Source organism: Castor canadensis, chromosome 16 (genome assembly GCF_047511655.1).
Source record: "Castor canadensis chromosome 16, mCasCan1.hap1v2, whole genome shotgun sequence".
NCBI classification, from domain to species: domain Eukaryota; kingdom Metazoa; phylum Chordata; class Mammalia; order Rodentia; family Castoridae; genus Castor; species Castor canadensis.
The window spans coordinates 23,594,490-23,620,207 of NC_133401.1; the positions used below are offsets into that span (position 1 = coordinate 23,594,490).

The 25,718-nt window shown below is 38.8% G+C and overlaps 1 protein-coding gene across 1 annotated transcript in view; it reads left to right on the top strand.

The window, feature by feature from the left end:
* Positions 1-25,718, top strand: part of LOC109699364 (uncharacterized) — a 58,565-nt gene that overhangs the window by 10,555 nt on the left and 22,292 nt on the right. Inside the window, 4 exon segments of the mRNA XM_074058137.1 lie at positions 1,275-1,303; positions 18,392-18,518; positions 18,781-18,873; positions 23,007-24,676. Of these exon segments, the coding sequence (XP_073914238.1) occupies positions 1,275-1,303; positions 18,392-18,518; positions 18,781-18,873; positions 23,007-24,676 (1,919 nt within the window).

A 25,718-nucleotide genomic window follows, 5' to 3' on the forward strand; every position in this document is an offset into this window, starting at 1 on the left:
CAGACTATGTCACAGCAGTCTAAACTGCTGAAGTATTGACTACAGAAGTTTTCCTTTAAATGTGAAATTGATGCTATGGGAAATATGCTTGGATGGATGGCATACTATAGAATGAAGAAGGAATACGAAGAGTATTCGTACGAAGAGTACGATGACCACCCAAGAATCTATTAGTTATCTGGAAATCAAATATTGAGTTTACAATATTCTAACTCACATCTTTGGGGAAATAGTTCCTAATATCTATGTCTGCTTATTGTACCAATCATAAACTTGAGCCTGTACTTTTATCTTGTTCAGTCATATTTTTCTAACCATGATCTTATACAGTCTCTGTTCTTAATATTTATATATTGTCGATTTCCACATTGCTTCCAATTAAGGTCTTTTATATATCCAGTCAGATTTTTCATGTCTGTACTTGAATATCTAAAACTCTTCTCAAGGATGATACTCTTTAAAATGCACTTGATTTCCTCCAAATTCAGCTCCTCAGTGTTAGTCCCCATCTCACAAAAGAGGCACTACACTAACGGTCTAAACCAAACAATTAGGGATAATCCTTATTTCCTCACTTTTATTAATGTCACCATATTGAAACCCTGAGTGAGCCTGTGTTTCCTCTATCCAAATTATATTCTGAATTCCTCCACCTCCCTCTCCATTGCTTCCTCAAACCACTTTTCAAAATTCTGCTTATCTTCTATCTATAGTCCATTGCTTCCTTGTTCAATTTTCCCTAATTAGAATGTGTGCTCAGAGAAAATAAGGAATGTTACTATGATGTTTCATACTGAAGCATTGTGCATGATGCTTGGTACTGAGGCATAATTTAATAAGGATTTGTTGATGTGTAAATACGCCTCTCCTCATTTTGAAACAAGTATCTCTCTAACTTCTATGGTCCAGTGCTAACAGTGGTACAGCACCTGTCTAGCAAGCAAACCCCTGAGTTCAAACCCCAGTACCATGAAACAAACAAAAAAATTTCAACATGCTTGGTGGAAGTAACATATAGATAGCAGTTAAATTGGTATTTACTCGTTTTGAATGATCTAAAATTATTTATATTCTGATTGCTTTTATCTTTTGTTTTCTTTGTTTAAATTGTTATGGTTTACCCTTGTCCAATTAACAATGAGCATACCTACATGAAGGTTTTTTTAACTTGAGGTAATAATGTTATGAATAAAGGGTCAGACTACAGAAAGTTTAGGAAGTCATTTTATTCTGTTTTGTGCTCATGGTGTGTTTTTTTTTCTCCTGTTTTCTAGAAATTAAGAAAATTGATGATCATCTGCAGGTACAGTTACAAAACCAAAGATGTCTAAAGATTGTGGAACAGTGCCATAAATGTAAGGCATTTGGAAACAACATTCATCAGAGTAATTTTCCTTTAAGGCAAAATCATGGTATATTTGACTTTCACAGGAAAACAAATTTAGGTTTAGCCAATCCAAATAGAAGCCATGAAATAAAGAATCCTGTTGAGGTTAATGGAGATGGAATATCATTCCTGCATGACAAGCATGATCAATTTCATGCTATAATTAAATTCTCTGAATGTACAAACTATGTGAACACAAGTTTACCTCAGAGAACTCAAAAGACAGATAAATCTCATGTATGCACTGAACGTGGAAAAGCCTTCCTCAAGAAATCTCACCTCACTGATCATCAAAGAGTTCATACAGGAGAGAAACCTCACGGATGCAAAATATGTGGGAAAGCCTTCTCTAGAAAGTCCCGGCTCAATGAACATCAGAAAACTCATATAGGAGAGAAACGGTATCAATGCACTGAATGTGACAAAGCATTCCGCTGGAAATCACAGTTCATTGCACATCAGAAAACTCATACAGGAGAGAAACCCTATGTATGCAGTGATTGTGGGAAAGGCTTCATCAAGAAGTCTCGGCTCATTAATCATCAGAGAGTTCATACAGGAGAGAAATCTCATGCATGCAGCCTGTGTGAGAAAGCATTCTCTAGAAAGTCCAGGCTCATGGAACATCAGAGAACTCATACAGGAGAGAAACCCTATGAATGCACTAAATGTATTAAGACATTCCGCTGGAAATCACAGCTCAATGCACATCTGAAAACTCATACAGGAGAGAAATCACATATATGCAGTGACTGTGGAAAAGGCTTCATTCAGAAAGGCAATCTCACTGTACATCAGCGAACTCATACTGGAGAGAAGCCTTATACATGCAATGAATGTGGAAGAGGCTTCATCCAGAAGGGCAATCTCCTTATACATCAGCGTACTCATACTGGAGAGAAACCTTATATATGCAGTGAATGTGGAAAAGGCTTCAGCCAGAAGACATGCTTGATATCCCATCAGAGATTTCACACAGGAAAGACTCCCTTTGTATGTACTGAGTGTGGGAAGTCCTGCTCACACAAGTCGGGTCTCATTAACCACCAGAGAATTCACACAGGGGAGAAGCCCTATACATGCGGAGACTGTGGGAAAGCTTTTAGAGACAAGTCATGCCTCAATAGACATCGGAGAACTCACACAGGAGAGAGACCCTATGTTTGCTCTGATTGTGGGAAAGCTTTCTCCCACTTGTCATGCCTTGTCTATCATAAGGGAATGTTGCATGCAAGAGAGAAATGTGCTGATCCAGTCAAGTTGGAAAATACTTTCTCAAAAGAGTCATAGCTTATCACATGTAGGTGATCTTATTCAGGAGAAACATCCTGCTAACATGGTATCTGTGCAGATGCCTCTTTAACAATGTAGAACTTTATTAAACAGTGAGTTCCAAGCAAATGAGAAAGTAGCCACTATGGGAATCAGGTGCCATCTGTTCACTCTCAGCAGAGAAGAGAATTTGCACAAAAGAAAAAGATTACGAATTCAGTGAATATGGTAGTGCTTTTAGTGATCGACTTTGTCACCACATTTTATGTCATTAAAAAAAAATACAAGTAAAAACTGATAGGTTCAAGGTAGAAAACCTTGAGTAAAAGCCCATTATATATGGCTGGTAAATGTATGTTGAGAGAAAAACAAATGAATGTAGACTAGGAAAGTCTTATCCGAAGATAGACCATAGCATTGTTGATTATAGGTCACCAATCATTGAGCTCATAATTGGTAGAAATATAATGACCATGTCAAAGTCCTTGCCTAGAAGACTTCTTTAAGTGTCAGTTTCTGCAAGAGAAAATGATTGGAAGACCTTTGAAGGCACTGAATGTGGCAGTGTTGCAAGTGATACATTCTACCTCATCTATTATCAAAGGAAGTTATATGGAAATAAAACCAAACACGCTAATCAGAGCATCTTCAGCAAAATGTCAGAGAAGACATGAATCAAATAAGCCTTGTGAAAATGAAGAATAGCTTAGATATTACTGGCACAAATCTAACATTATACATGAAATGGTACATGATGTCCATTTTAGGACAGTATACCTGGAATCATTAAAAGGAGATGCTTTCTCTGACACATCATTGGTTAAAATTATAACACAATACACCCTTCTCCCATTTTTTCTGGCAAGAGTCTTCTGTTCCCGTGCAGGATTATTATATGGTTAGCTCTTGCATTTCTTTAGTTCTAAAAAATGAAGTCCTTCAACAGAATACTGAATAGATTTAATCCAGTAAATTAAACCCAAAATTAACATGTTTGGGTGTGTTTAACTTTGTAACTATCATCCCAGGGGAGTGAAGTTCAAAACTTGTGAACAGTCAGCCACACACCCTATGAGGTAATTCTCCTTCTAACCCTGTAGTCTGACTCAATTTTGGTAAACATATCACTCAGAAAAGGAAACTATATCAACTATTTCCCTTACTGGTGCTGCTCTAGAAACTGTAGGTAATGACAATGATGAACAACAGTCCTTGGCAGTTTTAAGTCAGCATTTCTTTTAAACTGGATTATTTGCATATAACAATTTTACCCACCAGCATATTAGTCAAAGGATGTATACAACTATTTACTGCACTGGTTCAGAGGGGCAGACAGTGGAATTAAAGGATCCTGATAATTTCTTGTTCAATGGGGATATTGTCATTTGGAATGGGAGAAAGAAAGGGTTAATTTAATTTTACTTACATGAAATGGTATGAATATTTTTTAAATGTTCATATCTAATCTCTACCTATAAGTTCCTTGATACCTTGAAGATGATTGTATATTCCCTAGTACATAGCAAAACAAATTGATTATATGTAGATTTGAAAAATGAAGTTGCATGAATGATCTAGTGGATTTATCATAACCTCTGTCACTGAAGGAAAGGGGCCAGTGGAAAGAAATCCTAAGGATCAGTAGTATTCCCTACAAAAAATAAATAAATAAACCCTGAATAGAGGCCCTTGTTTGTCAGAATGTAAAAGGAGCATTTCAGAGAAGGAATTGAATCATACCACAAAGAGGTTAGGGGTATATCTTGTGCTTTGAATGCACAAGGTTCAAAACTCAGCACACCCACACCAAAGAAAAACAAAAAAACACTATGATAGGCCCAATTAAAGGGGGAAAACTCACTAAAATTATAGGACAGAATGTGAGATGAGTGAAGCAGAGACTCTTTTTGAATGTCTTGGAGAAGAACACGTAGATATGATACAACACATGTATCAACTTTGAAAATTGTCATGATTTCACAGATAAGACTCCTGTAACATGCTGTGTCGAGACATGATTTAGCTTTGGAATTCCTTCTCTGGGGTGCTGAGGCTGTGGCTCAAGTGGTGCCTAGCAAGAGCGAAGCCCTGATTTCAAACCCAGTACTGCAAAATAAAAGAAAAAAAATTTCCTTGACTGAGTAATAGAATGCTTGCCATGTCTCCTATTCTCAGAGTTCTTACCCTTATTCAATAAAAATACACACAGCTTTCCTATTTATAAGGGAAGAAAGTAGAAATTCGCTATAAAGTTGTTGCCTCACAATGCAATTCCATAAGCTGCGTTATTGTGTAATTCGCTACAGATGTTTAACCTGCCCTGTGTCAGGCACAATTGTAAACAATGGCCTGTGAAGAGTGCATTCAGTGCACATGCTATACAGCTTAAAAAAAAAAAACTCTTCAACCCAAAACAGATCCTTTTCACTTACTGCCTTGTGATTCTGTGCAATCCATTGTGTCAATCATAGCACACTGCTTCATGAACTCATCAACCTAAGTTCCCAAATGGACTTCCCAAAGTTGCCCAGCGAACCAGATTCAGAGTTCACCTTTCAGAAGTTGGTATACCAAATTAAAAAAAAAATTTAATTGACCGGGCCCCAGGGGCCTAGCTACTCAGGAGGCAGAGATCAAGAGGATCACAGTTTGACACCAGCCCGGGCAAATAGTTTATGTGATCCTGAAAGTACCCAACACAAGAAAGGGCTGGCGGAGTGACTCAAATGGTAGAGCAACTGCTTAGCAAGCATGAGGCCCTGAGTTCAAACTCTCAACCAGCAAAAAAAAAAAACAAAACTGGACAGATTGCCTCTTTGAAAAGATACTAAATTTGGCATGGTGGTGTGTGCCAGTAATGCCAACACTTGAAAGACAGAAGCAGGAGAACAGAGAGTTTGAAGCCAGCCTGGAGCACAAAGCAAGATCCTGTCTCCAAAAACAAATAAAAAGGGCAATACCAATTTATATCCTTTATTCCTTCGCCCCTTCACTGTCCTAAAAGTTGTAAAATTTACATTTGTTAAGCATGCTGTTTGCCAAACAAAAGCTGAATTATTCATTTAATGTTTCTATCTTCATATGCTTTGGGGAAATTGATTACATTTGAGGCTGCATCTCTTTCATCTTGTTACAAGTAACCACATGCCCTATGCAGTTCTACTGGGTCTTTTCAGAGACCATCTTTGTATTTGGCCTTTGAAGAGTTCTCTCCATCCTTTATGGACCCTCAAAATGTCAGCTGCTTTTGTCCACTCTGATGCCTCTCCACCCTTTAGCTGTCTGGCTTGATGGCATCTTTTTGGTTCTCCAGGGTTGCTTCCTAGCCAGAGGCCCTCTGGGGTATTCACAGGCTTCCCCCTACACTCCCCAACAGACAATATTTTCTGCGGCATGGAAGACAGATGCCTTTGTCCATAATACTCCCTTCTAACAGCTCGTTACTTAGGTTCAGTGCGCAGCCATTTTGGGGTTTTGCTTGGCCTACTAACTTTTTATGCCCCTTCTAATAATTTCTGCACTTAGAACAGTGGTTATGGTACTGTGAAGTTAGTTCAACACAGTGCCAATGCTCAGTTCTGAATAGTAGCAGCAGTTGGGGAGGGGTGGGATAGGAGCCCCTCAATGGGCATGGCCATTAACCTCAAAACTTGCAGCCAAATGCAGAACTCAGACTTCCTGCCAACCACGTTTCCTGCCAAATGCCCAGGTGGGCACAGTCCAGAAGCCCTGGGGAGGAAGTGCACTGTAGTCAAGGTGGATCTGGATGTGGGTCAGCCTTTGGTCATCACTAGTGGAGTCTGGAGAGAGTGGGTCTGGTTCAATGCAGAGCTCAGGAGTGAAAAAGCCTGTGGAAGTCAGTGCAAGGGAACTGTGTTCAAGAACTGTAAGGAAACCTGTTTAGGGGTTTTCTCCTAGGTTAGTGGATAGAGAATCTTGGCTTTGGTGGTCAGTGATGAAGAGTATTGAAGAAATTAATGATCAAGAGTCCAACTGTCAAGTACTTTGATTATTAAGTGTAATTTTGTATGAGTAAGTGGCTGAAAATCACAGTAGCAATGAATGTGGTGTCCAGTTCAGGCTTATCATTTAATGTAGGGCTCAGTGATAGAGAAGCTTGGGGAAGGAAAGTGATGTTAAAATTGTTTCTTTCAGGGGTCACATGTAATTTGAAGTCAATGGAGAGGCCCTACATGTGTTCATGCTGTAGAGGTTTGAAGGCCTTTGGAGGCCCAAGGCCTCTGGAGGGTAGGTTGAGGCTCTAACACTGGCTGCTGGTAACAGTCATGATTAAAGTATATTTATTCAGCTGATCCAAATGTTCAGTTCCTCACCCTGAAGATGATAGGGAAAAGCTGGGCATGTTTGTGCATGCCTGTAATTCCAGCACTCATGAGGCTGAGACAGGAAGATCATGAGTTTCAGGCCATTATGAGCTATATATCCAGATCCCTGTGTTTAAAAAAAAATGCCAAGGAAAAACTCCTGCCTTCCTACATTATCATTCTCTTTCTCTATAAATTTGAGAATGATGTAGTGGCAAATTACTGTTAACAATGAGGGACAATTATTCTCTTTAGTCTCAAGAACCAATGGGAAGAATCGAACCAATGAAGGTTGTGAAAAGAGCCTTTCCCAAGACCAAGGCTTTCCCTTCTGCCAGGGGTTACTGTTAGTTGCAAGGTGAGAGATTAGTGTTTTAGGGACATTGAAATGGGAAAAATTCAGATGCAACATCTTCAGAGGCAAAGCATAGAATATCAAGAAGGCGGCAGTTTTCTTATCTGATTCACAAGCACATCTGCTTCTAGATAATCCTGAAGTCAATGGCCTGTTGCAAAAATTCCCAGGTAACCTTTCTTCCTTCCTTCTGTTTCACACACACACACTCTCTCACTCCATCTCTCCCTTCTTTCCCCTCTCTCCTATAACAGTTTTGCTGTGTAACCCAGGCTGTCCTCAAACTTGAGATCCTTCTGCCTCAGGCTCCTCTGAGCTGAAATTACAGGCCTGCACCCCAACACTGCACAATAACCATTATTTCTTATCTTCTTTCTTTAGAAACATAAGAATGTTCCTACAGCTAGAGCAAACACTGTATATTAAGAATGAGAGTTTCCCTCTAAATGTGAGATCAGTGCTTTGTGAAAATTATAGAAAGAAGAAAAGGGGTAAATTTTAGAAATAGAATGAATACCCAAAAGATATGTTGAAATCAAATATTAAAGATTTTGGTTCTTTTCCTTAACCTTCTTTCAATCTTTTTCTTCTTCACTGTGCTGGGGTTCAAATTGAGGGCCTTTGGCATGCTACAAAGCACTGTACCACTGAGCGGAACCTTCCAGTGCTCTTTCTGTTCCTTGAGCATTATTTTTTCTAGTATTTTTATCCTTAAGTATTTATATTTTGGTATTTTCCACATTACTATATCCACTCTTGGCCTTTCTCAGTAGTTATATATTCAATTGGGTACCATTACACTTGGATGTCAAATAAAAATATAAATACGTATACAGTTCAAAAAGCCCACTTCTTTCCCCATTTCGAACCTCAAAAACATTTATCTTTTCAAAGGCAGTTTTCACTTATCTCTTGACTCAGACCAGAGATACTTGTGAGTAAATTTTAGTTCTTTATCCCTCCGTGTTGAACTCATCCGTGAGCCTTGTCTGACTCCATAATATATCTTCATTCCTTCGGCCTCCTCAATCTGTGCTTCCTCAATCTGTGTCTCATAATTTGAAACTGCTTCGCTTTCTTTGCTTGCTTACATATTTTGTTTTCTCAACTGGAATGAAATTTCAATAAGAATAATGAATATCTGTATTTCTTAACACCACTGCCAAGGCCAGTACATATTACACATCTAATAAGAACTTACACATTAACAATGTACCAGTAATTTTGAACCAGGATATGGATGTTTCTCATCTAACAACTTTCTTATTTTGTATGCTGCATGTTTTGCAATGTGCTATTTATAAAATAGCCAACCTATGTTTATTCATAGTGAATTACTTAAGCTTACTTGTATATGTTCTTCTTTTGCCAGCTGAATTTGTGTGCACTGTGTTTTTAGCAGTGTCCAAGGGATAAGGAACATTATTGAAGATTCTTTATCCCCAGATCATACTGTTGACTGTAAAGAACCTACCTAGCCATTCATGTTCTCTTCTTTCCTAGAAGTCAGGAAAGCTAATGGTCATCAGCAAATATGCTTGCACAGCTGAAGACTTCTGAAGAGAATAAAAAATGCCATGAACATAATACCTTTGCAAATATTGTTCATCTGGCCAACATGATTTTCTTTTAAGGCAATATCATGGAAAAATTGTAAAATCAAATTTAATCAACCAGAACAAAAGCAGTGAAATAAAGAACTCCAGTGAGTGTAGTATAGATGGAAAGCCTTTCTCCATGGAAATCATGGACACATTCATACTAATGTTATATTTCCTCAAACTTAATTGGAAAACCATTAAGTTTTATGTCTTAATTCATTAACCAGAAATCTCACAAAATTGGGAAACCTCATGTATGCTGTGAATATGGGGAATTCATTAAGAAGTCTCAGCTCAAATTAGAGAGCTGGGCACCAGTGGCTCAAGCCTGTAATCCTAGCTACTCAGAAAGTAGAGATCAGGTGAAGCCAGCCTGGGCAAACAGTTCAAGAGACCCTATCTCAAAAATACCCAGCACAAAACAGAGTTGGTGGAGTGGTTCAAATGGTAAAGCACCTGCCTAGCAAGTGTGAGGCTCTGAATTCAAACCCTAATACCACCACCAAAAAAAAAAAATTACAGAATTTGCCCATGTGAGAAAACCCATAGATGCAATGTATTTTAGGAAGCATACACAAAGTCCAGGCTCACTTAACACCACAGAAATCATACAGGAGAGCAATCCTATGAATGTGACAAAGCCTTTTGTGGGAACTTAGAACTCCCTATACATGATAGAAAATAGAAGGGGAAAGTCCATAAAAGCACTGAATGTGGCAAAGCCTGCCTCATTAAATCACATTTCATTTTACATCACAAAACTCATTCTGGAGAGAAACCTGTTATGCATTGATTGTGGAAAAGGCCTCATGCAGAATATCAGTTTTATTGTATATTGGTAAACTCAATACAGAAAACCTTATATGTACAGTGTCAGAGAAAAAGGTTTTATCCAGGAGACAGACCTGATAGAACTTCAGAGACTTTACACAAGAAAGACTCTAGTAAATGTGGAAAATTCTGTTCACAAATTCAGGTTTCTTTAAACATCAGAAAATTCACACAGGAGAGAAATCTTATAACTTTATTTAATGTAGGAACTTTTGTTTTTTTTGGTCACAAAGAAACAGTTCATTGTAAAGAAACTGGATGCAGGAATGGCTCAAGTGATAGAGCACCGGCCTAGCAAGTGCAAGGCTCTGAGTTCAAGTGCCAGTACTGCTTCAATCAATCAATCAATCCAGGAGAGAGATAGAGAATGCCTTGTGTGGGAAAGCTTGTGTCTCTAAGTCTTGCCTTGTTAAAAATAAGAAAATCCATGCAAGGAGAAATATGTTGATTATGTGAAGTTAGAAAATCCTTCAGTGTGTCACAGCTCCTTCGTACAAATGAAACCCTGTTAATTCAATGACTGTGAAATGCCTTCTGTAACTCCTCAGATATCATTAAATATTACTGAGCTCCAATCAAATAGAAAAATAGTACTTTTAGAGCAGCCTCCTGCTCAATGTACACCCTTAGGAAACTGCAAAAAATTTGCCAGGGGTTAAAAACTTATAATTGCAGCAAATATGAATGTACCTTCAGTTATCAATTATGTTACATTTTAAGTCTCGAAAAACATGAAAAAGAAACTCAGATATATTCAATACAGAAAAAGATTGAAAAGAAACCCATCTCATTATGTAGGTGGTAAGTATATACTGAGAGAAGTCCTATGACTGCAGAGACTGCAGAGAGCCCAGTAACTCATCCTATAGAAATATATGCATTGATACAGAGACATAAGGTGATGCGAATCCCAGGACCCATTCACATTGATTGGCTCAACTTTGTCAATCTCTCAATTTTGTCAATGAGCACCAGTGGCTCATTGTTCTAATAGTAGCTACTCAAGAGGCAGAGACCAGGAGGATCTGGGTTCAAAGCCAGCCCATGAGAACTTATCTTGAATAAACCCATCAAACAAAAAGGGCTGGTGGAGTGACTCAAGAGAAGAATGCCTACCTAGCAAGAGTGAGGTCCCGTGTTCAAATGCCAGCACTGCCAAAAAAAAAAAAAAGTTTAAAAAAAGAGACCATCTAAATGAAATCAAATATTCACTAAGAAAAGATGAGATAATGTTTCTAGAAACAAAGAACTTTAGGATTTGGCTGGTGGGAAAGAGGCACTATTTGTGTGCCGAGTTTTGGGTACATTTAATATATCCAATTTCCAACGGACTATCTAAAGAAGTTTTCTACCACAAATTTTCAGGTTTTTATATTATGCAAGGCACCAATGAAGAAATAGCTTTACATTGTTTATTCAATGTTGATGAAGTACCTCCTGTATACCTGGCATTATCCTACGAGATGAGGGTATGGGGCTGAACTTTATTTATTTGTTTTTGTCTTTTTTAGTGCCAGATATTTCCATAGCCTCACAAATGCTAGCCAAGTGCACCACTTCTGAGCTATCATTTCCCTCTTGGAAGGAGCACTGAGTTAGATAGATTAATGTAGTAGGTAAGTAGTATCGTTACACTCTACTTAACCTACTCGGTGTATATAAACTTTTCATTAGGAGAAATGGACATGAAATAATCGGATCAAGGCATGTGTGTTTAGCATAAGAAGTTAGAAAAATGGTAACTGTCCACATTTCAGTAGTCATAGAGAGTAATATAAATACTGAACAGTATAGACAGAGTATCTCTTCACCACGGGTTGAATGGTGCTGGTTTATACCACTGTATATTCCTGATGACATATAAAAATGAAAATAATTGATTTGAAAGATGAACAAAGAAATGATTATCACTATAGGGACTGGATCACTGAAAGGCAATACTAAGAAATGAATAGTCCCGAAGACCATTTTTTCCCATATTTATGTGTGTTGAGATTATCTGTCTAAATATTAAAGGGAGACAGCAGAAAAAGAATAGCATCTTCAGAATAATAAGGATGAAAATCTCAGTTTAGGGTGGAGAAAAGTATAGAGATATGACAACACATCCCAAGGAGAAGAACCTTTACATTAACTAGTTAGTGAGTTGCCATCATTTCAAAATTCCCACTATCCTCTGATCTGCTTAATTAGTACATATAATATTTGTTTTCTTTTTTTTTGAGAGAGAGTCTTAATATATAGCCCAGACTGGCCTGGAACTTGTGCTTCTTCACAAGTTCTTCCTTCACAAGCTGCCTCCTGAGCAGCTAGGACTACAGGCACGTGTTACTGTGTCTAGCTAACTTTCCATTTCTTTACCATTCATTCTTATTCTCTTGGGAATGGGGTTTTTCTCGCCTCTATTTTGTCATTCCCTTGATTCATTACGGATATCCTAAGAAACCATCAGTCTGTTTACAGAACAAGACGTGGAAACTTGGCATGCGATGTCTGTTATTCCAACACAAATCCTGATCAGGGACTTCATTCCTAAGAAGTATTTTAAACACCCAAACTAGTAGGCCATCTCAAAACTCAAGATTTATTCTACAATATAGTCATAGGTAGCTGAAAATAGGAAATTTTGGTGCTTGATTTGTTTTACAAGGATCTTCTTCCCTGCTTGGCGACTAGATAGTATAGGTTAATGGTGCAAGCAGTGACAATTCCAGTATCTCAGGTAAGGGACTGGATCACTGAATTTTATTTATTTTTTATTTTTATTTTTTCGGTGCTGGGGATGGAACCCAGGCCTTTGAAATGGCAAGAGCGACACTCAGCTATACCTCCAAGACTTTAAAACTTTTTTTATATACGGGGTTCTCATTTAAAATAGTGACTGAGGTGCCCAGTCATTTAAATATCCGCCCGAACTCAGACATCACAGCCGTAATGGCTGCTAAAACTGCACATTGGCCCCTTTGTGGCTGTGACCGGTCCCAGCTTTTGAAATTCAAGGCGCCTGGCGACGACCAGAAGGCCACTATCTTATTTTTGTGCTCAGTTCATGGAAAAGGATTTACATACATGCTGTTTGCCTTGTGTAAGCTCGAGCCCCTAATCTACTTTCCACCACTACCTTGATACCTGGAAATGGGACGGTTTCCGGGGCCTTCCACAGGCGTGTCCGCAACAAAGGCTCCTCCTCCTGTACGTTTGTGCTCAAAGATGGCCGCCCCCCAAGTCGCCATGTAGCGAGGGCTTATTACGTCATAAGTAAAAGCCGGAAGTCTACATTCCATTCTCCATGGAAACACTGCAGGTCCTCCGGGGGCATTTACTGGAGCAGGGGCTGGGCGACCCCGCGAGAGGTGGAAAAAGTTTAAAGTAAGTTCCACCCTAAAAAAGATCTGCGGATTGGGGAGAGAGAATTCCCGTCCGTGGAAATGGCTCGCGGAGGTAGCATTCTACCGGCGTCTACCTAGCAGGTGATTGCTGTTTCTGGTCGATGGACGTTGTAGGGGATCTGAAAGGGGTGTCCTTCTGGGCAGTCATGGTGGGCTCTGGTTGTCAGTGATTAAAAGCCTTAACAGACCAGCAACCGAGAATCCTGAGGTCGGTGTTGGGGGCTTCGCGGGTCCCTCGGCATGTAGGAAGGACTCAGTGGTTGACATCTGTTGGGGTGTGGCTTGTCAAGGAATGCGGCATCTTGTTCTTGCGGTGCATTAATTTGGGGCCCAGCGATCGAGGAACCATTAAGAGAGTTACGGTAGAAATGAGTCTAGTACAGTTTTTTGTCATGAATCCGATGGGGAAGGAGGTGGTCACTGTCCTTTGTGCAAAGACTTGAGAAAGCTGAAGACCAGGAGCCCTGGCTGGTGAGTGTTGAACCTGAACCTTGGCTGCTGGAGCGACTTGAGTAACGTGAACACTCCCTAAAGACTTCAAGTTCACCTCTCTCCTCTGTTACTAATTTTCTAATCCATTGTGTTCCAACATGGTCCCATTCTCTTGAATACTCAAGAATTAAGATTTAGGGGGAGAAGAAGGGAAATTTTCTATTTAATAGTCTGTTTTTAATCCTTCTTCTGACAAGTTTACTGAATATTTCCTTTGTACGTTAATTTCTTATTACATGAAATTTGTACATGTTAATCTACATGTCTGTATAAAGGCTGATATTCCAGTATTTATATTTTTGAATTATTTTTTAAAATTTTACTTGTAGGTCATATTTTCCCCTCTACTTTTTTCCGCTTGCTCATTGTTTTTTATATTGAAGTGTGTATGAAAACAGTATGTAAAAACTTTTAAAGGGGTATGAGGTAATATAGCTTAATGGAAAAGTTCTTACTGTCCATATGGCCTCATTTCTAAAATTAACCTTAGAATCGCCACTGAATGAGGCATGACTCCTTTGCCACCTCCTCTTTTGCTTTCACACTAATTCCAAGCTTCACAGAACAAAGGCATCCTTCCCACACAGCCAAGGACTGTGAAGTCCTCTGGGGTACCAAATAGAAACAAAAATATTGGGTGCCATGTGTTAAGGTGAGTGTACAGCAAGAGAGAATGTACCTACCCCTGAAAGTTGCTTTGCTCTTTAGCTCACAGGTCTTGGGTACTCTGGGAAGACACAAGAAGTAAATGAAGAAAGAGTCGATTCCAGGTCCTAAATATCATTTTTGGAGACACCCTTCACAGGTGACAGATTTCTAACAAGAATGCTAGGGCATATCCACAAGAGACAAAAGAGTATTCCATTTGCTGACCATTTCCTTAAACAGAAGAAAATGATCAATGTTCAGGTGACTTTTGTCTTGTTTTATTCTTTCCTATATTTGCTGTTGAATTGGTAAATGCATATAAAAATCATTTCAGCATCTAGAGAGAAATAAACTTCACATGTAGCTCCAATACTGTGGCATGATAGGATCAGGAATATGGTGTTCATATGATTCCCCCTAAGACTGGGGGCATGCCTCAGGTAGAGTACTTGCCAATGAAGCCTGAAGCCCTGAGTTCAATCCACAGCAGCATCAGAGAGAAAGACAGACAGAGAGAGAGAGAGAGGATTCCCACTAAGTGACTAGTGTTGGAAATTGTGTATGAATGGAGGATTTTGTGGGTAATGGTAGCGTTACCCTGCATCCAATATCTCCAACAGCCAACTTGACATGAGAATGCTGCTAAGTCATTTGATACTCAGTGACTGTGAGGAATAATCAGACAGGTTCTTTGGGGGATATCAATATTTCATGCCACTTAGGTCGTAGGAAAAATTTGATATTCTTCATACAAGTGACGGGATGGTCACTGTTTTCAACAGTATTCTTATAAAGCCAGAAACAGATTTTCTACTGCTGTTTATTTCAAGGTTCCTCAGAGGCCTGTGGTACTAGACCAAAAAATTTCAGAATAAACCCTACATGGCCTAAGAAAATGGGAGGATTGTAGGGCTTTCACCTGTCCTGAACAGGTAGCTGAACTGGCATTTACAGATTTAGCATTTGGAAGTTGTAAGGGATAGCATCTGAAAAAGGCTTGAATTGTTGAATTCCTTTGTGTCTACTTTATAACTTCATCTCAGAATATGTAGAATCCCTCCATTTTCACATCAAATTTTTCCTTTTTTTGTAATTATAAAAATTATTCATAGATAACATTTAAAAATATTTCAACAATGAAGTACACATAGACAAAGGCAAATTGTCTTTTCACAACTGCCTTCTAGTTTCCTAATACTGATTGAGTAAATGTTTGGTAGTGTGTGCTTAACTGTCACTAAACTGGTGTATACATCTACATATGTATGTATTTACAAATGTGTGTGTGTTTATGTACATATTTGTGTACTTAAGCATAAGTTTAACTTTCTTTCACCAATGAAATTCAAAAGAGCATAACCTATTGGCCTAAGGTGATATATTTTACAAATACAAAGGAATAATAGCTTCAACTGATTGAATATTAACTATACATAAAATTCCGTCTGTCTGTAGACATACTAAAAAAGTTAATGTAGAGATAAGGAGGATCACAGTTCAAGACCAGCCCAAGCAAGTAGTTCATGAGACCCCCATCTCCAAAATAACCAGAGAAAAATGGACCAGAGGTGAGGCTCAAGCAGTAAAGCCCTGACTTCAAACACCAGTCCCACCAAAATAAAAATAAAAGTTAACATACATAAAGCATTTAGATGAGTACATGTCACAAAGCAAGTGAAATATGGGTTCATCCATGCCTTAAAAGCCTTCCAATCTTAATGACATTATCAAATTGCATAATTTTAACTGAGTGTCCTAAAATTTTCTTGCCTTATTTTTCATTTTCCTTATTGCACAGGAAGGTGAAATCTTCTTCGTGTATTTTTTGGTGATTTGGATTTTTTTTCTCTTGTGAAACAAGAGAATGTATTTTTACATTAAAATCTCATTTTTCTTTTTTGGTGGGACTGGGGTTTAAACTCAGGACTTTATGATTGCAAAGCCCGTGCTTTTGCAATCAGCTACCTGTTCAGGACTCTACCACTTGAGCCATACCTCCATCATGGCTCCAAAATCTTGTTTTTCTTACTGCTGATTGGAGTTGTTTCATATCTTCTACCATATATTGGTATTCTTTCTTGTTTATTGCAAATACTTTTCCAGCCTATCACTTTTCTTTTAGCTTTATTTATGGTATCTTTTCCAATGGAAGCATTTTTAATTTTCTTCTCACAAAGTTTGTCACACTATTTCCTTTATATGGTTTTTGGCTTGTGCATTTTCCAAATGGATTAGTTTCATGTGAATAACTCAGACTATGATAAGATCAGTATCATTAAGAAATTGTAAGCTTGTGCCAGTTGCTCATGCAGTGTAATCCTAGTTATTTGGGAGGCTGAGATTGGTAGGATCATGATTTGAGTCCAGCTAGGACAAAAAAGTTTGTGAGACTCTCTATCAAAGTGGGAAAAAGCTGAGTGTGGTGGTATGTGCCTGTCATCCCATCAATGGCTGGAAGCATAAGTTAGAAGGATCATATTCAAGCTCATCTGGTCAAAAAGTAAGACCCTATCTCAAGAATAACCAGAGCAAAAAGGCTGGAGATTTGGCTTAAGTGGTAGAGTGCCTGCTTAGCAAGTATAAAGCCCTGAGTTCAAACACTGGTACCACCAAAAAAAAAGGAAGAAAAGGAACGGATGAAGAAAAGGAGGGAGGGAGGGAGGGAAAAAGGGATGGAGGGCATACAGGGAGAGGAGGGAAGGGAGGGAGGGAGGGAGGGAGAGAGAGAACATTATTGCCACTTTGCACTTGGAATATAGATCAGCGGCAGCACGCTTATGTAGCATGTGTGATACCCTGGGCTCAATTCTCAGCACCACAATAAACAAACAAACAAACAAGTAAAATTGCAACCACTACCAAGTCTGACCTCTTTATGTAGTAATCTTCAATAACATGACGATAGACTGTCTCATCAGCTTCACCTATATTTTCCGTGCCTTAGACTCCCACTGCCATATTATTGCAAGCCATGTTAAGACGGGCAGTTCAGTTGACAGGCAGGTCTCAGTTCACTCCCCAGGCTGCTTTTTCCAGGATCATGACATTGAAGAATCCATTCTACACTTTTCTGGATTATATTCTATTTGTAGAGAAGCCAGCTGTCAGCCAGTTTTATCTTTCAGTGGTAATAGCTTTCTAGTTGTCACAATTTTACATTTGCATCTGGTATTCAGTAGTTCCCATCTGATGTGTCTAAATGCAGATTTCTGCCTTGGCTTTGCTGATTTACTAATGCTGAGCCACGGGGTATTTAATGAGTTCTGAAGATTTCTAACTCCTTAGATCTTTTAAATTGCACGTTTACAACCGTGTAGTCTGACACTAGGCCCTCTCTGTCTTCCATATTTATTAAACTCTCCTTCATATTTTCTTTGAGTCTCGTCTTCATTTTTCAGTTTGTTTTAAAAATGTGTATTCCAGTTCAGTATTTGTATTTCTGTGAATATATGCCTATACGTGCTTGCAAAATACACAAATATATGTGTAAATATTCATATGTGTGCACATACTGTGTGTACAAAAACTTAAGGTAAATGCGTTTCTTTTTCCAGTGAAAAAATCTCTTTCTTTTCTTTTTTGGGGGAATTTTGAGACAGGGTCTCACTGTTTAGCACAGGCTGGCCTTGAATTTGCAATCCTCCTGCCTTAGCTTCCCAAGTGTCAGGATTAGAGGCATGCACTACCTTGCCTGCTCCTTAACAGTTACTTATGCTTTGTATGTATTTTGGTTTTTTTATTCCTTTAGTCATTGAACACTTAAATGTCTAAAGAGTCTAGCAATGTGTAGCATGTATCTGGATGTCACTAACATTCAACACTTTGTCAATAGATGCTAAAATATACATAAAACCTATTTTTAATGAGGAGTTGATGGTGATGTGTTATAAAACCTAACACTATGTTAAATAAATAGCTCACTGTACAATTACAAAGTTTCTGGAGATTGGTTCTATGACAATGTATTAAAAAACATGATAGTCTTCTAGATGCAATCTATATGGTTAATATGATCGTGACAAACTTCCTTTATGTTCCAATGAACCAATAAAAGAAAAACACTTGTATTGAGCAGGATCGTGTTGTTACAGGACTCGCTGACCCTGGAAGATGTGTCTGTGGCATTCACCTGGGAGGAATGGCAGCTCCTGGGCCCTGCACAGAAGGACCTATACCGGGACGTGATGCTGGAGAACTATAGCAGCCTAGTGTCAGTGGGTGAGGATGAGGAGAGTGGCCCTGTGTTTTTTCAGAGCATGTCCAGTCAGTGGCTATTCCTTTAACAGCTGCTTCTATGCAGTGTTTTCAAGTGATAGATTCTTGGCTCCCAGCAGGAAGATGCAATGTGCCCTCTCCTGAGGGAAAATCCTCTACTTTACAGATGTGAAAACTGTCTCGTCCTTAAACATAACCCCCTCTTGTATTGACACATCTCCGCTCAGCTGCTGTGCCCAAGTTTTCTCTCATTTTTCACAATCAGGGTATCACGTCAGCAAGCCCGAAACCCTCTCCAAGTTGGAACGTGGAGAAGAACCATGGACAACTGATGAAATGCACAATCAAATTTTTCCTGGTGAGTAAGAAACTGCAAGATGCATAAGCACAGAGCAGTATCCTAGTCAGCTGGAGACGGCTGTGTGGATATCTGAGGGCATGGACAGAGACCCTCCAAAGGTCACTCTCTGTCTCAGAACACTACTTTTAGGTCCTTAGAGGGAAATATACCTCTTTTTTCTCATTGGAAATCTGATCCCTGCTTATTTTGCTTTATATCCTGTTCTTTGTTTGCCTAATTTTCTTCCTCCTTGGATTCTATCATCTTCCCCTTCTTTATACCCTGTCCTAGTGTCTGCCTGTTCCTTCCACCTCCTGGACTGAAGTTTGTCCTTTCAGACCACACTCCATATAGAGAACTTTGAATTCATCATCGTGTTTTATGCTTTCCCACCCCATTGGGAAGGCCTCATTCCCCATTCTTAAGTAGTCTTATTTTCCATTTTCTGGGCTGCTTTCCTAATTCTTAAAGGATTTCTTTTTCTTATGATTAAACTTTCTTTGTTCTGTAGATGAGGCCTAATTGATGTCTATGTATATGTTAGTACTACATTTTCTTTTCTCTGTGGCAGCTTCCAGATCTTGGGTGAGAAGTAGGAATCATCTTCCCTCCACAAAAAAACCCTTTCTCCCATCCCATTTTAAAGTTAGGTTTTCCTTTAGTAGAATCTTCTGTTCTGGGGTTTAAATCCAGGACCTCGTGCTTACTAGGTAGGCAGAGAATCCTCTTCTTTTAGTTCTCTGCTGTTGTTTTCTGTTTAATGAGACAGGACTATTTTGCATCCTATATCACTTGTAGTCCAAACCAGGTTGTAACTATGTCTGCCTCAGTTTACTTACTTTATACATTTGCTATATTGATTTTCCTTCAGCTCATCTTAGATTTTAGGATTGTATTCTTTTCTCTAAGTCATTTGTTTTTCCACATTATTTATTTAGGTTTTTTGAGACACGGTCTTGATATGTAGCCCAGACTAGCCTGGAACTCATGATCTATTATTGACAGCTTTGTTGAGATCATTCACTTACCATATAATTGGCCAATTTAACATTTACAATTCAGTACTTTGTAGTATATTAACAGAATTGTGTAACCATTTCCCCAATCAATTTTGGAAGATTTGTAGGCACACTAAAAAAAAAGAAAACAATTTCTTCCCAAGCCCCAGTCCTAGGCTACCACTTACCTGTTTTCTGTTTTTCCTTTGCAGTATTGGGCATTGAACCCAGGGCCTCAGGCTTGTGAGGCAAGTACTCTACCACTTCAGCTATGCCCCCAGCTCTTTTGTTTGTATTTTATTTTTGAGATATGGTCTTTCTCATTTTTCCTGGGGTGACCTTGATCCTCTTGCCTCTTCTTTCCAAGTAGCTGGGATTCCAGGCATATGCCACCACATCTGGCTAATCTGCTTTACCAATTTTCTTGTTCTGGACCTGTCCTAAAAATAGAATCATAAAATAAATTTTTTTTTTTTTTTGGTGGAACTTGGGTTTGAACTCAGGGCTTCTCACTCTCAAAGCAGGCTCTCTACAGATTGAGCCACCCCTCCAGTCTGTTCTATTTTTGCTCTCATTATTTTGGAGGTGGAGTCTCATGAACATTTTACCAGGGCTGGCCTTGAACCACAGTCCTCCTGATCTGAGCATCCCAAGTAGCTAGGATTACAGGTGTGAGCCACAACACCTGGCTTGTGATCTTTTTTTATCTGACTTTTTTTTTCCATTTAATATATTTATAATGTTTTTCGGGGTTTTTGTTTGTTTGTTTGTTTGAGATAGGGTCTCATTGTGTAGCCCAGGGCAGCCTCAAACTTACATTCTCCTACCTCTGTCTCCCAAGAGCTGAGATTATAGGTGTGGCCTACCACCCAGCTATTTTCCATGTTTTAACATGGGCCAGTACTTCATTTATTGCCAAATGATAGCCCACTGTGTGGCTATGTCAGCTTTTATTTATCTATTTATCTATCGATGGACATTTGGTATGTTTCCACTCTTTGGCTTTTATGAATCATGCTGCTGTGAACATTCACGTGCCATGTGTGTGTGTGTGTGTGTGTGTGTGTGTGTGTGCACATACACGTGTACATATGTTTTCATTTGTCTTGAGTATTCACCTAGAAATGGAATTCTTGGGTTATAGGGTATACAGGGGGGTTCCAAATTCACTGCTCTGGTCCTTCTATCCTGTTGGGCACATAGATAGCATTATCTCCTAGCCATGATGTGTGACAGTACATTACAGACATTGGCAATCAGAGATTTGTGTACTAAGTTTTTTTTTTTTTTTGGCAGTATTGGAGTTTGAACTCAGGGCCTCATGCTTGCTAGGCAGGCACTCTATCACTTGAGCCACTCAGCCAGCCCTTTTTTGTGTTAGGTATTTTTGAGATAAGGTCTCACGAAGTATTTGTCTGGGCTGACTTCTTACCATGATCCTTCCCATGTCTGCCTCCCAAGTAGCTAGTGTGAGCCACTGGCACCCGACCCGTATACTCAGGTTTTATTAGGACTTAATTATATACTGCTCACATGACTAATCTTTGGTTTTCAGTCTCTCCCAGAAGTCATACCTGTAGTCTTTAGTTCCTGTGAAGCTAGTGCTATATGGAACAGTCCAAAATTCACATGGTTAGATCACCCAGTCCAAAAACCACCAGGCAAATATACACTACCTTGAGGCAGGACATTCCAGAGGTAGGAGAGGCCACACCTCTCTTTGGACTCAGTCCTGTTTTTTTTTTTTTTGGATGGTACTGGGGTTTGAACTCAGGGTCTCATGCTTTCTCGGCTGGCAGTCTACCACTTGAGCTCTTCTACCAGCCCCATTTTCTTGAGATGGGGTCTTGAGAGCTGTTTGCCCAGGCTGGCCTTGAACCTCAATCCTCCTGATCTCTGCCTCCCAAGTAGCTAGGATTACAGGCATAAGCCACTGGCACCCAGCTCTAGCTAGATTCTTCATGTTAGTGCATAATATCTAAAAAAAAATTTCAAAATTTATGTTTCACAATGCATACTTCATTCTACATGTTCTGGATTTGGTTTTATTCCCCATCTTATTATAAAATGCTTCCAAATCATCAGTAGCTCAGACTATCACATAGTTAAAAAATCCTTGAATCATTACTTTCTTTAACCTCTTTTGCCTTTGAAGCCATTATTTAACCTCATCTTTTTTTATAAAAATTTATCCTCATTTCCTCTATCTCCATCTCCATTGTTCCTTCAAACCACATTTAACTATCTCCAATTACCTTCTTTCCTCTTTTCCTTTTTTTTTTACTCAGTTTTCCCTAACTACAATTTGAGATCATGAAAATAAGGCATATTTTGTATTCTCAAACATTAGTAGAGTGCTTTGTACACATGATACATTTAATAAATGTATAGTGATGAAATATAGCCATCATCATTTTGGACCAGTATCTCTTCCATCCTTGTAATCTGATGTCTCCCCAAGGTCTGTAGATTAGTGTTCTCCCAAACCTTCATTTACTTGCAAACAGTGACTTGCTTTTATGTTTTTATGTTTCACCATGTGTACATGTTTGCAAGGTCCTATTTAGAAAGAAACCAAACCTTGCAACTGCCAAACCTTATTTATTTACTATCTTTTTTTTTAACTTTCGTGTTGTTTATATATTGCTATGGCCAAAAGAAAGAAATAAGGAATAATTACACATGAAGTTGCTTTAATTCTGTTACCATACTGTTGTCACTAAAAAATCTTTTTTTTTGTTTTTTTTTCTTAGGCTGGACACTGAACCCAGGGCCTCACATATGCAGGAAATGCATCCTATCACTGATCTGTAGCCTCAGTCTAAAAGCCATATTTTAAAATACTGCTGAGGTTTTTTTGTTTTGTTTTGTTTTTCTTGGTGCACTGGGGTGTGTATTCAGGGCCTCATGCTTGCTAAGGGGGTGCTTTTACCACCTGAATTTTCCCAGGTCTGGTTTTTGATGGATTTTTTCAAGAGGTGGTCTTGCGAACTATTTGCCCAAGGCTGGCTTCAAACCACAATTCTTCTGATCTCTGCCTCCTGAGTTACTAGGGTTACAGGCATAAGCCATGGGCACTCAGCTAACACCTATGATTTTTAAGTTTTATTCTACACAAGTTTTGAAAGGTTTCATTGTTTTCTTCTTTCCTAGAAAGTGGCAAAGTTGATAATGATCTTCAAGGTCACTTGAAACATCAAAGAATGCTGAATATGGAACATGGTCTATTTGGAAATACTGTTCTTCAAAGCAAACATCATTTCCCTCTCAGGAAAAATCATGATATGTTTGGGTTGTGTACAAAAACTTTGAAATCAAATTTAAGTTTAGTCAACCAGAACAAAAGCTATAAAATAAGGAACTTTACTAAACTTAAGGAAGATATGAAATCATTTATGAATGGCAAGTATGAAGAATTGCACTCTTCAGTTAATTTTCCTGTGAGTGGAAAACCCATTAACAATAAGACTCAAGTGTTCAAGCATCAAAGAACTCATGAAATAGAGAAAACCCATGTGTGTGGTGAATGTGGGAAAGCCTTTGTCAAGAAGTCTCAGCTCACTGATCATGAGAGAGTTCATACAGGAGAGAAACCTTATGGATGCACTGTCTGTGGAAAAGTATTCTCTAGAAAGTCCAGGCTCAATGAACATCAGAGAATTCATAAAAAAGAGAACTCCTTTATATGCAATGAATGTGGAAAAGTCTTCACCATGAAAAGCCGTCTGATTGAACATCAGCGAACTCACACCGGAGAAAAACCCTACATATGCAATGAATGTGGAAAAGGCTTCCCAGGCAAGCGTAATCTTATTGTCCATCAGCGGAATCATACTGGAGAGAAGTCCTATGTATGTAGTGAGTGTGGAAAAAGCTTTGCTGGGAAAAGCATGCTTATTGTACATCAGCGAACTCATACAGGAGAGAAGCCCTATATCTGCAATGAATGTGGGAAAGGCTTTACCACGAAGCACTATGTCATCATACATCAACGAAATCACACAGGAGAGAAACCATATGTATGCAATCAATGTGGGAAAGGTTTCACCATGAAGAATCGTCTAATTGAACATCAACGAACTCATACAGGGGAGAAACCCTATGTATGCAATGAATGTGGAAAAGGATTTCCCAGGAAGAGTAATCTCATTGTACATCAGAAAAATCATACAGTAGAGAAGTCATATTTGTGTAGTGAGTGTGGAAAGGGCTTCATTGTAAGGAGCATGCTCATCATACACCAGCGCACTCACACAGGAGAGAAACCCTATATCTGTAGTGAATGTGGAAAAGCCTTTCCCTTAAAGAGTCGGCTGATTGTACACCAGCGAACTCATACTGGAGAGAAACCTTACAAATGCAGTGAATGTGGGAAAGGTTTCATTGTGAATAGTGGACTGGTGCTACATCAGCGAACTCATACTGGAGAGAAGCCCTATGTATGCAGTAAATGTGAGAAAGGGTTTGCCTTTAAAAGCAATCTTGTTGTACATCAGCGTACTCATACTGGAGAGAAGCCCTTTGTATGTAATGAATGTGGAAAAGGCTTTACCATGAAACGCTATCTTATCGTACATGAGCAAATTCATATAGGAGAGAAATCCTATATATGTAATGAGTGTGGAAGAGGCTTTGCTGTGGAAACAGAGCTCATTTTGCATAAGCAAGTTCATACTGGGGAGAAACCATATGCATGTGATGACTGTGGTAAAGGGTTCACTGTCAAAAGCCGCCTAATAGTTCATCGACGAACTCATACAGGAGAGAAACCCTTTATATGCAGTGAATGTGGAAAAGGCTTCTCTTCAAAGAGAAATCTCATTGTACACCAGCAAAATCATAATAGAAACAAACCCTAACAATGCATCAAACCTGGTCATGTCCTTAGGAAGAAAATATGTTTTGTGCATCACCAGGGATTTCACATAAGACAGACTTCCTTTATGTATACATAAATTCTACTGCACACTGTCTGTCTTATTGTCCATCAGGGAATTGATACAGGAGACAAACAATTAATGCAATCAGTAAGAGAAAGTCTTAGTCTTTGAATTCTTTGATGCACCCAATGTGTACTAACAAACTCATACACAAGAGAGAAGAAACTGGATTCAGTAATTGGGATTAACTTTCCTCTTGTCAAAATTCATTAAAATATTGTAATGTGTACAAACTATATGTCAAAGTACATAATCCTTTGCATAGAATCTGAACTCCCTATGTACAAGGAAACTCATGCAGGGGCAAACCACATTAGTATGTTGAACTCATCAAGTGTCAGTATGCTCCTAGCATATGTAAATATAATTAGCATAGAGAAGCCTGTTACTAAAAGGATGAATACTTGGGAAGTTGTGGCATTTTGCATAGGAATGAAATTTAATGAATATAGAGGATATATTAGTGCCTTCAGTGATACTTCACATTGTATGTCAAATGTAGAAAACCTTCTGATACATTTGAGGAAGGAAAGTCTTGAAGGAAAATTTCTAAATAATTATATGTCTTAATACTGTATACTGAAATAAATATAAATGAAGAAACTCAGAAAGCCTTCTGTGGGAAGACAGACCAATAAATCATCAGTGTGTGCTCTCTATGTAGCCCATGCTGGCCTCCTGCCTTTGCCTTGTGAATACTGGGTTTACAGGCTTGCCCCACCATGCCAAGCTTATTTCCAGTGTTTTGCTGTTATAAAGATGTTATGAACATTTGTATACCTAATTTTCTATAAACATAAGTTTTGGTTTCTCGGGTAAACACCACAGAGAACAATTTCTGATTCTTGTGGTAAGTTTGTGTTTATAAGGAACTGTCAAGTTGCTTCAGTAGGGGCTGTAATCTGTATCTCCACGAGCCATGAGA